This window comes from Coloeus monedula, assembly GCF_965178545.1.
Source record: "Coloeus monedula genome assembly, chromosome: 10".
NCBI lineage: Eukaryota > Metazoa > Chordata > Aves > Passeriformes > Corvidae > Coloeus > Coloeus monedula.
Window position 1 is genome coordinate 10,727,287 of NC_138790.1, and position 13,566 is coordinate 10,740,852.

The following is a 13,566-nucleotide window of genomic DNA, read 5'->3' on the forward strand; positions in this document are numbered from 1 at the left end:
TGAATGTCAATCACTATCTCTTCCATAACTAAATGAAATATAAACTCTTTAGTGCCTTGTTTTATACTAAGAGGTTTGATTTAGATGACTTCTGGTGATAAATACCATTTGCTAACGAAATCAAGGGCCGATGACTTCCAATTCAAGCTTTTGTTGAATCAAAGGCAACTAATAACGTCAAAGCTCTGAAGCCAAAGGAAGTGCTAGATTCCAACCAAAGGGATTTCTGTTTAAGTTAAAAACATTTTCCCAGGCTCCATATCATGCATTGTCACCCACTTTCTTCACTGGGACCCAATGCATCCACTGCAAGGGCAGAACTGCAGCAGTAAGAAGAAATGTAATGTACACAGTGGTTGTGCAAGTGATAAAATACATCCACCAAGAGGAGAAGCAAAGGATAACATGCCAATGGATGCTGTGATTTTTTATACCCTTGCATTTTCAAGGGGATTTTATTGTTCAGGGGTTATTTTCTGCAGTCTACTGCCAAAGAAGATGGGCTTGGACACACATACAATGAGCAAAGTGTGGCTTACCTGGTGCAACCTTTCTGCTCCTATTTCTTCACGCAAGACAAAGCAGTGCTGGGAACAGGTCTCTCCACAGACAAAGTCTGGGACCCTGAGCCTCGCTCCAAGGAACTGAGGAGACCCCCTCAATGCAAATTGTCAGCACTGGGGCAGGGGGACCTCTCTTCCCAGATGCCCAGTCTGTCCGCATGGTCCACAGCAATTGGAAGCCTTCTTATGCAGCCCAACAAGTAGGGACAACAGTCCTCCAGTCCTCCTGGGAGTGTGCACACACATGCAACTACTTTCAGCATATTTTCACACATCTCTATGAAACTCAACTCACTCCCTGATCTTCCTGACAATATACTCTCCCTCTGGAAGCAAACCCAAGGGGAACCACAGGGAGAAGGCCCTGCACCCAGTGTATTTCCAGCCCTTTGCTGGCCACAAACACGCAGGGCAGCTCCCAGAAATCCTCCCTGTCACCAGTGCTCTCCTCCCAAGGTAGCAGTCTTATTCTTTTTATGGAGCTCTTTAAAATTATTTGAGACACACTTCTTAAATGAAAATCCAAAAGAAAACTGAAGTAGGTAAAGCTTATTTCCTTTAATTAATATACATGTATTCAGAGCAAGGTTGCTCCACCATATGCAGAAAACAGACATATACTTTCTTCTATGAAGGTAGCTAAGGCAGAAATATGAAGCTGACTGCAATGTATGACCATTTTTAGATGGGATGTAAGAACTTCCTGAATAACAAGATGCCCTTTACTTGAACCATGGCTTGAAAAATGTCACCAGTGCAAATGCTAAGGAAAAAACAAATACCACCAATATATCTGACAGGACATAAGACATAACTTCCACTGCTCTCGATATACATTATTCTTACAATGCCACTTTACCAGTAAGCAAATAAAGTTATGCCAAAATACATCCAACACAGCAAAAGTGAACTGCACAAGATACTATTTAAAGTAGGCTCAGTTAAAGATTAATTCAATTGCTTTACCTGTTACAGTGGGGATACTGCAACACGTGTATCAGACAACAAGGCCCGTGGAAAAAAAATATATATGGGCCAATTCTTGATAGATGTGTCAGAGATGTTTATTTCTCCAGCAGCATGGCCGGGATCTGCCCAGGAACTGCTCAATCACGGGACCCGAGGGTCCTTCTGCCCGCGCAGGGAAACACAAAACAACCCATGGGGAACGAGGCTGAGCAGGGGCAGGGAAACCCCGTGCCTGTGCCCTCAGGGCCCCTCTCCCAGGGCCACATGGCAGGGGGGACAAACCCCGACATTTCACCCGTTTATTTTTAACAAAAAGAGATTTAAAACTTAACATTGAAAACAACTGGATAAACATAACAAGAACAGTTTCAAAACAAAACAAGCCACCCTCCTGAGTCTTTGAATGTCCAAACAGATTCTCTGGAACATCTTAAGGCTGACAGAAGGGAGACAGGAGCATGCTTTGTGGGGAAACAGGCAGGAGAGGGTTTCTTCCATTTGTACCTATTGGAACTCTAAACAACAATAGTTAATTTCTTCCCTCCTCCTCTTCATCCCCCACTCAGCACTGGAAAGGGATTTTTGGGGAAACAATTGGCAAAGGCATGGTTTTGTGAGGAAAACCATGGGTGAAAAAACAGATTGGGAATACACTGGGGGTAATAGGACACAGGGTAAAAGGGGAAGGTGGGATTAGGAAAGGGAGACTGTAGGGGGGCTTATAATGGAGATATTGTCTATCATGACTACGATTTTTAGCATATATACTGCCTTTTACAGAAACACCATCATGCCCAGTGACCTCTCCTGCTTGTAGCCCTTTCCTACCTTGCACAATTTTGAACTCTACTACTTCTCCATCTTCTAAACTTGGGATGTATTTTTCAGGGTTATTCTTTTTAATAGCAGTTCTATGAACAAATATGTCTTCTTGGTTGTCAAGTCTCGTTATAAAACTGTAACTTTGTTTAACATTATACCATTTTACTATTCCTAAAACCTTAGCTATGATGATTTTTTCCTTTTTCCAAGTGGCTGCTGTTTTCTGTCTCGCTGCATTTTTGCTTTCTCTTTTGTTTTCGCTCACTTCCATGTTGGAGCTGCCAGGGTTGCTGGGGCCGTTGGGGCTGCTCGTGCCTGCGCGCTCTTCCCGGGGTCGCATTCGGGGCCACGCGGGCCACGCTGGGCCACTCAGCTCCCCGTGCGCTGCCGCCTCTGCTCTCAGCTGCACTGCCACTGCCTGGGGCTGCACCCACGTCTCAGCCGGGCCCCCGAGTGACGACCCCCCGTGCCCTGCTCCAGCACTCATTTCGGCTGGGCGCGGGCTCCGCTCCGCTGCCGGCCACCACCGCCAGCTGCTGCCCGCGCGCCGCCCCTCTCGGTCGGGCGTTCACGGCGCTCGCTCCACCACGCGCTGCGCGCGGCCGGGCGGGCACTGCTGGGTCACCCTGCTCCCACTGCTGCTGGGTCACCCTGCTCCCACTGCTGCTGGGTCACCCTGCTCCCGCCGCGCCTCGCTGCGCTGCCAACACTGCAGCTCACGTCGCTCCACCTGCGCGCGGGAACTGCCTCGCTGCTGCTCAGAGAGCGCTCAGTCCACGTGGGCGAGGCCACACGGTCCCTGAAGCAGTTTTAACTTCTCCAGGACACATCTGAAATTGTTCAACAGTCTCGGTAATTAAATAATATTCACGAAAATATTCTCCATCAGCATGTATTTTGACTCAGAAATTAACTGTGTCCAAACGGTCTTCCAAAAGTCTTTGGTAAGAATCAAATCCCAAGAAACGTAGAAAAAGTTCTTAAACAACCATGCCAGGAAATGTTTCAGTTCCTTTTGAGCTTGAATTAAACTAAAATTTACAAATCGTTGTTCAAGAATCTTTTCAAGTTTAAGATAAATGTCCATATGAGGCTCTGAGAGCCAAGAGTCTTTCCACGGTTCCTCCATAGTATAGAGATGGAACAGCAAAACAAATACAAGAAGAGAAATCCAGAGTTTACTCACAAATCAGTCGCTGTCCTTAGGGATGGGGGATTGTTCTGCTCACATTACCCACCATTTGTTACAGCAGGGATACTGTAACACGTGTATCAGACAATGAGGCCCGTGGAAAAAAAATAGCTATGGACCGATTCTTGATAGATGTTTCAGAGATGTTTATTTCTCCAGCCGCATGGCCGGGATCTGCTCAGGAACTGCTCAATCACGGGACCCGAGGGTCCTTCTGCCCACACAGGGAAACACAAAACAACCCATGGGGAACGAGGCTGAGCAGGGGCAGGGAAACCCCGTGTCTCCCCCCAGGGCCCCTCTCCCAGGGCCACATGGCAGGGGGAAAGGGACCCCGACATTTACCCAATTTATATTCTCCACTTAAGACTCCTGGACATCAGGAAATGAAGCATTACAATGCTTTAACAACCTTCTGCACTTGCAATTATCCTTCGTGTTTCTATTAGATCCTCTGCACCCATTTAAAGTATAAATTCTCAGCGACATAAATGGGTTTTCCATGCATGTAATTAAAAAAATCATATGCAAGAGAGACTCTTTCTTAAGCTGAGAGCAGCCAGTGTCAAACACCCTGCAGTGAGTGCTGCCTGAGGGCTGCTGCTGTCCTGCACAGGTCATCCCACCTTGCTCACAGTGGAGCCCACAGCAAAACTCTCAGCAGCTTCATAGGTACAGGGCAGGACCTTACCATATGGGCATGTTTTGAAACAGAAATGAGCACATGCAACTCTCCATTTTCAATGTTAGAACAAGATTCAGCCAATAAAGTCATGTTTCAAGATTTCTGCAAGCAGTTTATTCTTCCACAACTTCAGGATGGATCTTTTTTTTTTCCTTTCATTTCTGTAATACTAAATCAATAAAAAGGGAAAAAAATACTTCACCTTTATATAGCATACTTGTTGGATTATTAGTTCATTTGATGCACTTCACCTTTGGAAAACATATCATCAAAGCCTCTGTACTCTCACCAACCAGCACTGTATCTAAATACAGTGGAGCTGCTAAGTTTTGCCCCATGCAAGAGTTCATGTGTGTCCTTTTGGTTCATTTCATGAGCGGAGAAAGGAGCAGAGAAACAATCTCTCAGTTCACAACACAAAATAAGTAATGCTTAAGGATAACACTAGAAGGCCTTTAATAAAGCAAGAAGAAATAAAGCTCTGTGCTTCTGACCCAAATTAAACACAGTGGAAAATAGCAGGCTGGGGAGTGATGGTACAATTAGCTTTTCTCACTTGTTTAATTTGTTTCTTTATTAAACTTAATGGTCATCTTAATATTACAGGCCTACAAAATGGTAATGAAGACCAGGCAGCTAGTGGGACTTGTATTTACAACTGCACTCAAAACAATCATCTTTGACCATTCAATGGATGCAAAAAGAGCACTTTTATTAAGTTTTATAAAGATAAAGTGAGGTGGTTTTAAGATTATGTGCAGCTTCCAAACAGCTATGGTTTCAGTAGCCAAAAGAGCGATAAACATTCAATGGGAGAAGGCTTTTTAAATTATTTGTGGACATTTAAGGAAAACACAAGACTTTTAACTACCCATTTATGTCATTGGATTTCACTATCCCAGAAAGACTATGGATACATTTTCAGCCATTTTGAGTCAACAGGACATAAAACCAGTAAAGAGCACCTTGGTCTCATGGTACTGACATGAGAGACAGTGTTCTTGTTGCATTTTGTCTGATTCAGTGTGAAGACACACAGAACCAACCCATAGCAGTAACACAATTACAGGGCAGCAGAGGGAAGCCACTCGCCCACACTTCAGCAATCCAGAGCAAAAACTTAGGGGTTAGGGAGCAATGAAGGGAAGAGGAATGAGGCTGGAATTGCCACCACCAAAGCCATGCTGTATGGGCTGTTTGAAGCTGGGAGGATGGCTCATCAATTTAGACATTTTCTGAATGCTGAAGGGCCCCCAGGCCCAGCAGATGGGGAGCATGCTGTCCCCCTGAATGCTCAAGTGGTAATATATTTGGCCACCGCCAAGGCTGAGCTGATTAGGATGGGACACCAGTAGAAGAAGTTGCATAGGCCAGAAATGCTGGAGAAAACAGCTTGGGAAAGTGTGGTCTAGAGGGGAAAAAAGTAACAACATTTTAAGTTCTAACAATGCAATGACCAGTAAAAGCAACAACACAGCAGTACTAAATTTGCTATAGAGGCATGTAGGGTAGAGTAGAAATGGGGTATTTTGCAAGTATGTGGTAAGAGATAGTCCTACTGCAAGGCTTTTGCAATCAAACTTAACAAGGCAGAAAACCAAAAACAGTCAGTAATATCTGAGAAGACATTATTCCTAAATGACTCTCTTACATGAGGAATTAGAATCAGGCCTAGTAGGGCAATTTTAAGACAATGTCTCATTTCTTTAAATATCCCAATGAGAAACATCGTAATTCTAAAGATCATCATTAAATCTCAATCAATATTACTCTCTATTCATCCTGTAATGAGCTCCTGTATGAGCTTTTCCCTTGCAGACCAAACTTCCAGTCTCTGCTACCCTGCTGTACATCCTGTTGCTCAAAATGTGAGACAATTTCATGTGCATGGAGATCGATTAGTAGGGCCCACAGGTGATGGAATTGTCTCTAATGGTGAAAGTTACTTTTCAGAAAAGAAGAAAAATGGAGGAAAGACAGAGAGACAAAGGGAAAATGAAAGCTATTGGCAGCAGCCAGCAAAGCCAGGAGAAGAGCAGGAACAAGGACAACAGGCTGTGGCTTTGCTGAAAGGGCCAGAGCTGCTGCTGGAGTGCAGGCACAGGTCAGGTCCTCTTAGGCGCTGCCCAGCTGTCCCAGAAAACACCCCAAATCCAGTTCATAGGTTGACATACATGTACCAGCATCAGGTGTGCCCCAGAATTATACCAGTCAAGCTTGGTGTCCAACTGCTGAAACTACACTGGTGCTATGGAAGCCCAGCTGTGGCCTTGGCCCCACTGTCATCACAAGCCTGCAGCCAGCTTAGTACAGGAAACACTTTCTTTTTGCCTCAGGTGAGAAGCTATTAAGCTACTCTGAAAGACCAAACTCCATTTATTTATGTTACTTCTTGTCTACTTTTAAATCTCTATCAGTATGTGCAAGACTTGGTTTTAAAACACCATTACCACACAAATGCCATTTACACAAATTGTTAAACAAGACTTTCATCCATCTTATCTAAGATGCACCACAGAAGTTTCCATATCATACCTTCCACAAAGCCTGAATTAACAAGCTCATCAAGTCAATCCAATAAGACAGGCAAGCAACAAGTACCATTCCTGTAAATACCATATCACTAAAATGTATTTTGCCATTTCATAAAAGCATACTCTTAAGAATACAATTATTTGCACTGTTTATGCTCCTCTCAGCCTCCTGGGCTGCTGAGAAAAGCTTGTCCACTGGTGGGAACTGGAGAAATAAGATCGCCTGACCCAGATGAGCTACTGATTATTCAGCACTGACTTCACTTTGAAGGGTCTTTCAATAAAAAGGAAAAAAATGTAAACATACTACACCACTTTAAAAATTGCAGACAGCATTTTTAACCTCTGTCCTTTTGCATTACTGTATCAGTGCCTGGAAAAGCTACAGCAAAAGAGAGCTCCCTTCATGCCACCACCATGGCTCAAAGGGACAGAAATCAAGAAACATTAGAATCAATATAAGCCGATTTGGACACTAAGGAAGAATAAATGACACAGAACTTAAACTTAAGATCTGTTAAAAGCCATGGAGAAAACAGGTATTTCTGAGTAGAGACTAACTTATTTTCTAGAGATACTCCAGATTTTGCATTTCCATCTGGTCGCGGTACTTAGTGTTGTGATCAGTGACAAGGAGATTTCCAGCAGAAACACAAGAGTGCCCATTTGACAGGAAAAACCTACAAGCAGGACAGCCACAGTCTAATTGAAATCCTTGGGATCTGAACAAGAATGGATGCTTTTTCATATACACACATTTAAATCACACTCATACCCAAATGGAAAACGTGCTCTACTAAAATAAAATCAAATCAGGAACCTGGGAATGAAAGTGTGGTCCAGCTACTAAGAAAAGATTTATTCTCACTCTTTTTCGTCTTTCCTCAGGAATGGGTACTTTAGCTTAAGCTGAGACTTGCCATTTACAGGTATACAATAAGCCAGTTGGGTTTTTTCATTCCTTAGAGCAGCTGCCAACCTTAGCCCTTGGTGATCCAGCATTCAATAATGCCATGCCTGTTGCAGGGAAGAGGCAGGATGCACAAAGGTCCTCAACTGTGTTTCCCAGAGAAATGGCAGCTCTCTGGGCACTGCATCCTAGTGCCCTGCCTCAGCATCCTCAGCTGAAGGAGGACAAGAAGCTGCAGCTCCTCTGGGGCCAGAGACCTACCTTTCAGCTACTGTACACCATGGTTCAAATAAACCAGATGATACCCCAGGAAAAAGCACAGAGGCTGAGTACTTTATTGTACCCAGAAATCCTGCTCTGGTTTAGGCTGCTGCATGGGGCAGCACCAGTCCAATCCCAGGGTGCAAGGCTGTCACTCTCCCTTTGCAAACAGGGCTGGTGGGGAAAGAAGGGCAAGGGGGGCAAGAAGGTGCCCTTTGGGAACTACAGCTTCCAAGTCAACCTGTCTGACTGAGCAAGCAGCACCACAAACTCCCAAACGTGTGCACCTAAAGCTCTGTGCTGCAAATCAGTGTTAACACTACCCATTTCTCCTACTTGGGGAAATCATGTCCATGAGTCTAGAAGGGTGGGAAGGACAAGCACATGCAACCCAAGCAGGCAGGTGTAGACGTGCAGTTACAGAAGGAATAAGTTTTAAGTCTTCTGCTATAAGGAAAAAATATATTTTAGAAACCATGATGGCAACAAAGTTGCATCAGATGTGGAACTGGACAAGAAAGAAAAGCTTTCTGAATTTGTTCAATTGTTTAACTTTCCAGATTTGGTGGGGGTTCCCCCAAGATTACTTCAAACTAGACATTTCCCTGCTATTCTTAAAACCATCCCATTGAATTACTAAATGAGATTAGATCTCAGCAAAAAAGTTTTGTTACTTCAAGATTCAGCAGCTAACTGCAAATGAAAGCGAAAAGAGAAGCCTGTCTTGTGATGAAAGGACAAGTAAAAGAGCAATCACATCAGAAAACCAATGCCCAGAGCTCTGAACAGCAAAGCAATTGCATGCGTCAAGTTCCCATAACAAGATGGTGCCAGCTGAGGCTTATGTTAAAACCGTGCAATAAAATTACATGTCTGGAGCCTCTGTCAGAAGAATGATGCTATCTCATTAATGGGATTACATAGAAAAATTGGAGGGATTTCAGTCAAGAGGAATAAAATGATTAAGGATCAAAAGAGCGTGACTCATGAAAGCAAGTAGTAACTGGATGCTATGCTCTTGCCTGAAAAGCCCAAGTCTCAGAACCAGACAGGCCTGGTGGTACCAGCAACATCACAGCATCTCCTCCCTTACACCCGGTGTAACAGGAAGAGATCAGACCCCCCAAAGCAAAAACTCATATTATAAAATTCAAGCTTTTTTATGGCAACACTATTATTGTATTACTCAGCAAAAAACGAACAATCGGAGGGGAAAGAGGACAGGAAAGTTAACTACCTGTAAACAGCTGGTAAGAAGAATACATTTAGTCAGGAAAAAAGAGGGGTAAAAGAAAGAGATTGTGACTACAGAGACTGGGTAAAATTGAAGCCTTTCAGTTAGCAGCAGGAGAGGATTTCTTAGCCACAGGAACAACATACATGTGGAATCATCTTCCCAAGGGGTGTCCTGAAAATCCCAACAGCTGAATCACCTGAAGAGGGTCTGGCAACTACCCCAAAACCACCATCATAAGACTCCAGCACTGACAGGAGGTAAACTAGCTATAGGGGAGGGGAGAAGGAGAAACTGTTCAGGAAGGAAAACGGGAGTGTTGTGGTAGCAGATGTTCCCTAGTCAGCACTACTATGCTATACTGCAGGAAAAATAAATGAATAAATAAAAGAGATCTAAATATAGAATGAGATTCTCTTCACTGAGGGGTTCAACATCTCTCTGCAATTCATCTTTTCCAATTGAAGGACTGTAAGTTGAATAAAAAGCTTCATTTAAATTCTATACACATTCACAAAGATAAACTGATTTCAGAAAGCATTATTATGCCTGACCTCTTTCACTGGGGGTGAAAGTCAGATACTTTGTGAACCATTTTCATCATAGCTAATATTCCCTAAAAATTCATTAGATGTCAACATAAAGGAAAAAAAGCATCATCATGGATGCTGCGAGCTACCATACAAAGCACTTTAGAGTCACTTCCCCTGCATTCCTCTGCATCAGCATGGGGCAGCTCTGCTTCAACACCCAGCAGCAGAGTCCTGTTCCTGGCTATTGTGACAGGCAAAGAGTCAAACACTTGGGAAGTGACACTTTCCAAGAAGAAACTTTGCTGAGGAAGTGCCAGACCTGGAGGTGCCCAACTACAGTATGCCAAAAGAATCAGGGGAACACACAATTTCTTGTGAAGAAAGCAGTTTCTTCCAACCCCACATCAGATCCCCCAAGGAAGAGCGTGTGTGCACGCGTTTGTGCATACACACTGGCAGGGAAGGGGTTTAGGATATTCAATTGCACTTTGGATGTTCTCCAGTACATGTAGCATCAAGCAACAGCTCTTCTAGAGTTAATACTTTACAGAGCAGGAGAGTCTGAAGCCCAGTTCTCTCCATTTTCACTAAGACCCTCAAGGGCAGGTGGGTACTCCCTACAACTAGCAGCCAGGCTGGGTGAGGGGAATCTGTTGCCAAGCCGCAACTGGCAGCACAGGCCGAGCTGGTACCCAGCTCAATCTTCAAGGCTGCCCATGGCTCTGCAAGGCCAGGCGAGCTCTGTGACCAAGGCAAATTACTTCAAGAAAAGATGCAAACAGAGCAGATTTGTTTCCTACTTTTATATGGCTTCTTACCACAGAAGAACACACTCGAGGCTCTTAGGCCATTAAACTTTTAAAAAGAGGAATAGCTTTTGCAGAAGTTCTGCTTTGATGTAACTGGGCAAATTGATCTTGTTGCTTCACCAGATCAAGACATAAGTCTCCTGTCCCCCCTTTTTCCTTTTTAATCTTAAAAACCCCAAACAAAAAAAGAAAAAAACCCCAACCAAACTAACCTTGAGTTTTAAGCTGCAACACTAGCCCTTACAGAAATAACGTCAGTGTTTACAATAAGTAGTGTTCATCACAGGCTGTTAGAAATCCTTCACAATTTGCATTGTGACACGTAACCCAAACCTCTTCCTCCTGAAGCCCAAAATTTCTGGTCAGAAATGCTCAATGACTTTTTTGATTCAGAAACTTTATAGTCATAGTAGCGGTTAATGGAATTTCCAGAACAGCAGTGACCATGTTGGTTACTTTGAGCTCTTTAGGGTTCTCACAAACACATGGGACACCTCCACAGTGGTCTCAATCCTTCAGTTTATACTTCAGAGTACCTTGCATCCAGTGTGAGTCCGGGTCTTCATGAGGGGAGTTGTGGTACACAGCTCAATGGCTTCTGGTTCATGGAAGATCACGGTCGGGAGAGGCTCTTTACGAAGAGTTAGGACATTCAGCTTAGTCTTTAACATGGTCTGAAAGTGCTAAACAGAAAAAGAAAAGAAATTACCTCCAGTTCTAGTGCAGAAAAATGTGAGTTAATAGTTGGACATGTCTGCATGTTTCACTTGCTGTTCAATGCCTTGCAAGCTTTCCTGGGGAGAGTTAACAAGTACTATAACTTGAGACCAGTCATTACTATCAGCAATGTGGAGATTTTTTAATTAAAAAAGATATACACACACAAAGTGAAAGGATTCATTACAATCCACAAAGAGTCTAAATTCAACCTCTGATCACTCGCAAGTATATAGTAAAACTGTTCATGGACCCAGTTCCTCTACTAATGTCTACAGGGAAGAACAACAGGGGATCAAAGACCATTATAAGAACTATGGATTCATCCATCCTTGTTCTCCTTCCTCTGTACTTAAATCTCATCCCACTGACCTTTGTAGATGTTACCATTCCTACTGAGCTGAATCCCTCATTGGTTTGCCTTTGTCACATGAATTTTATATTCTCTTCCTTTGTCAGCAATAGTTCTTGTAGTCTCCAATGTAAATGTCACTCTCGGTACTAATGAACAGATGTCATTCAAAAGTTGTCACTTTTGTAACAGACTCCCCAGGCTTAGGTGAAGAACTATCCAAGTGGACAGTAAAGTCATCAAATTAAAAGTTTCTCAGCAATTGCTTAGAGTGAGGAAAGTCAATCCTTGAAAGACTTCCAAATCAATTTTGTGGAATCAGGGGAGTCAAGAGATATTTTTTAACATTTAGATTTTTCTTCGAACTGACCTTCATTTGAAAACTGAACTTTTCACATTACTACTTATCTAAGGCGGGAAAAATGCAGATATGAACCAAATAAAGGTAGTAACATGCCACAGCACTGTCTAATGAAGTATGACTTCAACAAAACTTCCTAAGTTGACTCTTATCAAGCAGCAGTTATTAGACATATATGCAATGACTCCAGATTACTTTCATCAAAACGAAACCATTTTTTCTGACTTTTCATAGGAGATTCTTAACTAGCTTTGCAGCCACCCTTTTTCTCAGTCTCCACTTTACCTCTGCAAGGCAGACAAGCATTACTGGGTCTGGCTTGCAGAAAAAGAGATGCTAAGTGATTTCCCAGAATCATGCAAGAAGCCTCTATCGGAGCTAGAAAATCAACACAGGTCCTTGCTGTTCAGCCCTGTGCTTTAGACAAATAGTGTCAATTCAACATTTTATTTATACATGGGGATGAATCACCTATTTAGATCCTATGCTGGTTTTCTGTGGATTTTTGTCGATATGAATATTCCATCAAAAATAAACTTGCTATTAATTCGTAAATACTTTATCATGTCCCAACTGAAAGCCTACTGATACACTTTTATAACAGTTTAGTCCTTAGTTCGTCAGTGCTTAAGTCTAACAATTGTTATGATACTGGAACTACAGCACTTCAAGCACTCTTAGAAATATGTTCAAAGCATATACACTAACAGTCTGTGAAAACAGTACTTGTTTACCTATTTCACACATGAAGTTACAGCCTGTTAACAGCAATACTTTAGGGCCTCTGTGGTATTTGTGCAAGCATTCAGGTTTTTATCCCAGTGAAGCTCTCTACTCATACTATTTTTCACCTGCTCATCTTACATGTTACCCCATTCACTCTCCCAAACACAGCTCCATCATAAAAGTACTCCATTTAAGGTGATTATACATTGAAGAATATTCTTTGACATGTTTCTGAAGATAATAGTTCTTTGACAGCTAGGGTTACTAAAACTGACAGAAAACCTACTTCATTTTACTTTTAGGTTGCAATTAACAGCCTTTTGTTTGGAGTTTCCTAGGCTTCTCCATTAAGTTGTTAGCAAAGGCTGAACAGCAGGTAAAAAGCCATGATGAGTACAAAGCAAGCTGAAGGTTTGAGATACTGTGTTTTGAAGGAGCATCATTGATTACCAGCTGCAGTGCTGGGCTTGCTGGTGCCACTGACTAACTGCTGTCTGCTACATCTTGACTTACTTTTGTCTATAGGCTCTAGGTCTGCTAACATGCTGCTGAGCTTGTATTTCTGGAGGAGAAAATATGCAGAAGGCAGAGGGTGCTGGAGCTCAGGTCCAGCCATGTACAGATTTTCCCTGTGACTGATCCCTTTTCAAGCCTGGGGAAATGCTGCCTCCAGGGCTTTCTGCTGCTATCTTGTGCGTGCAGGGGATGGGAGAGGAAGACAGATGGAAAAAAATGTACTATTAACCTCACGTTGTACTATTTTCCAAGTGAGCCAATTTTGGATCAACAGAGATAATGGCTGTGAAATAATCAGGTTGAAGAACCTGTCCTAGCATTTAACTTTTCCCTCGAGTGCTGAAAGAGCTCTATTTCTACAAATTATCTGTTTACAGGGCTT

The 13,566-nt window shown here is 42.9% G+C and overlaps 1 protein-coding gene across 1 annotated transcript in view; it reads right to left on the reverse strand.

The window, feature by feature from the left end:
* Positions 1 to 13,566, reverse strand: part of PID1 (phosphotyrosine interaction domain containing 1) — an 88,020-nt gene that overhangs the window by 43,281 nt on the left and 31,173 nt on the right. Inside the window, exon 2 of the mRNA XM_082287912.1 lies at positions 11,049 to 11,195. Within this exon, the coding sequence (XP_082144038.1) occupies positions 11,049 to 11,195 (147 nt within the window). The remainder of the gene's footprint in view (positions 1 to 11,048; positions 11,196 to 13,566) is intronic.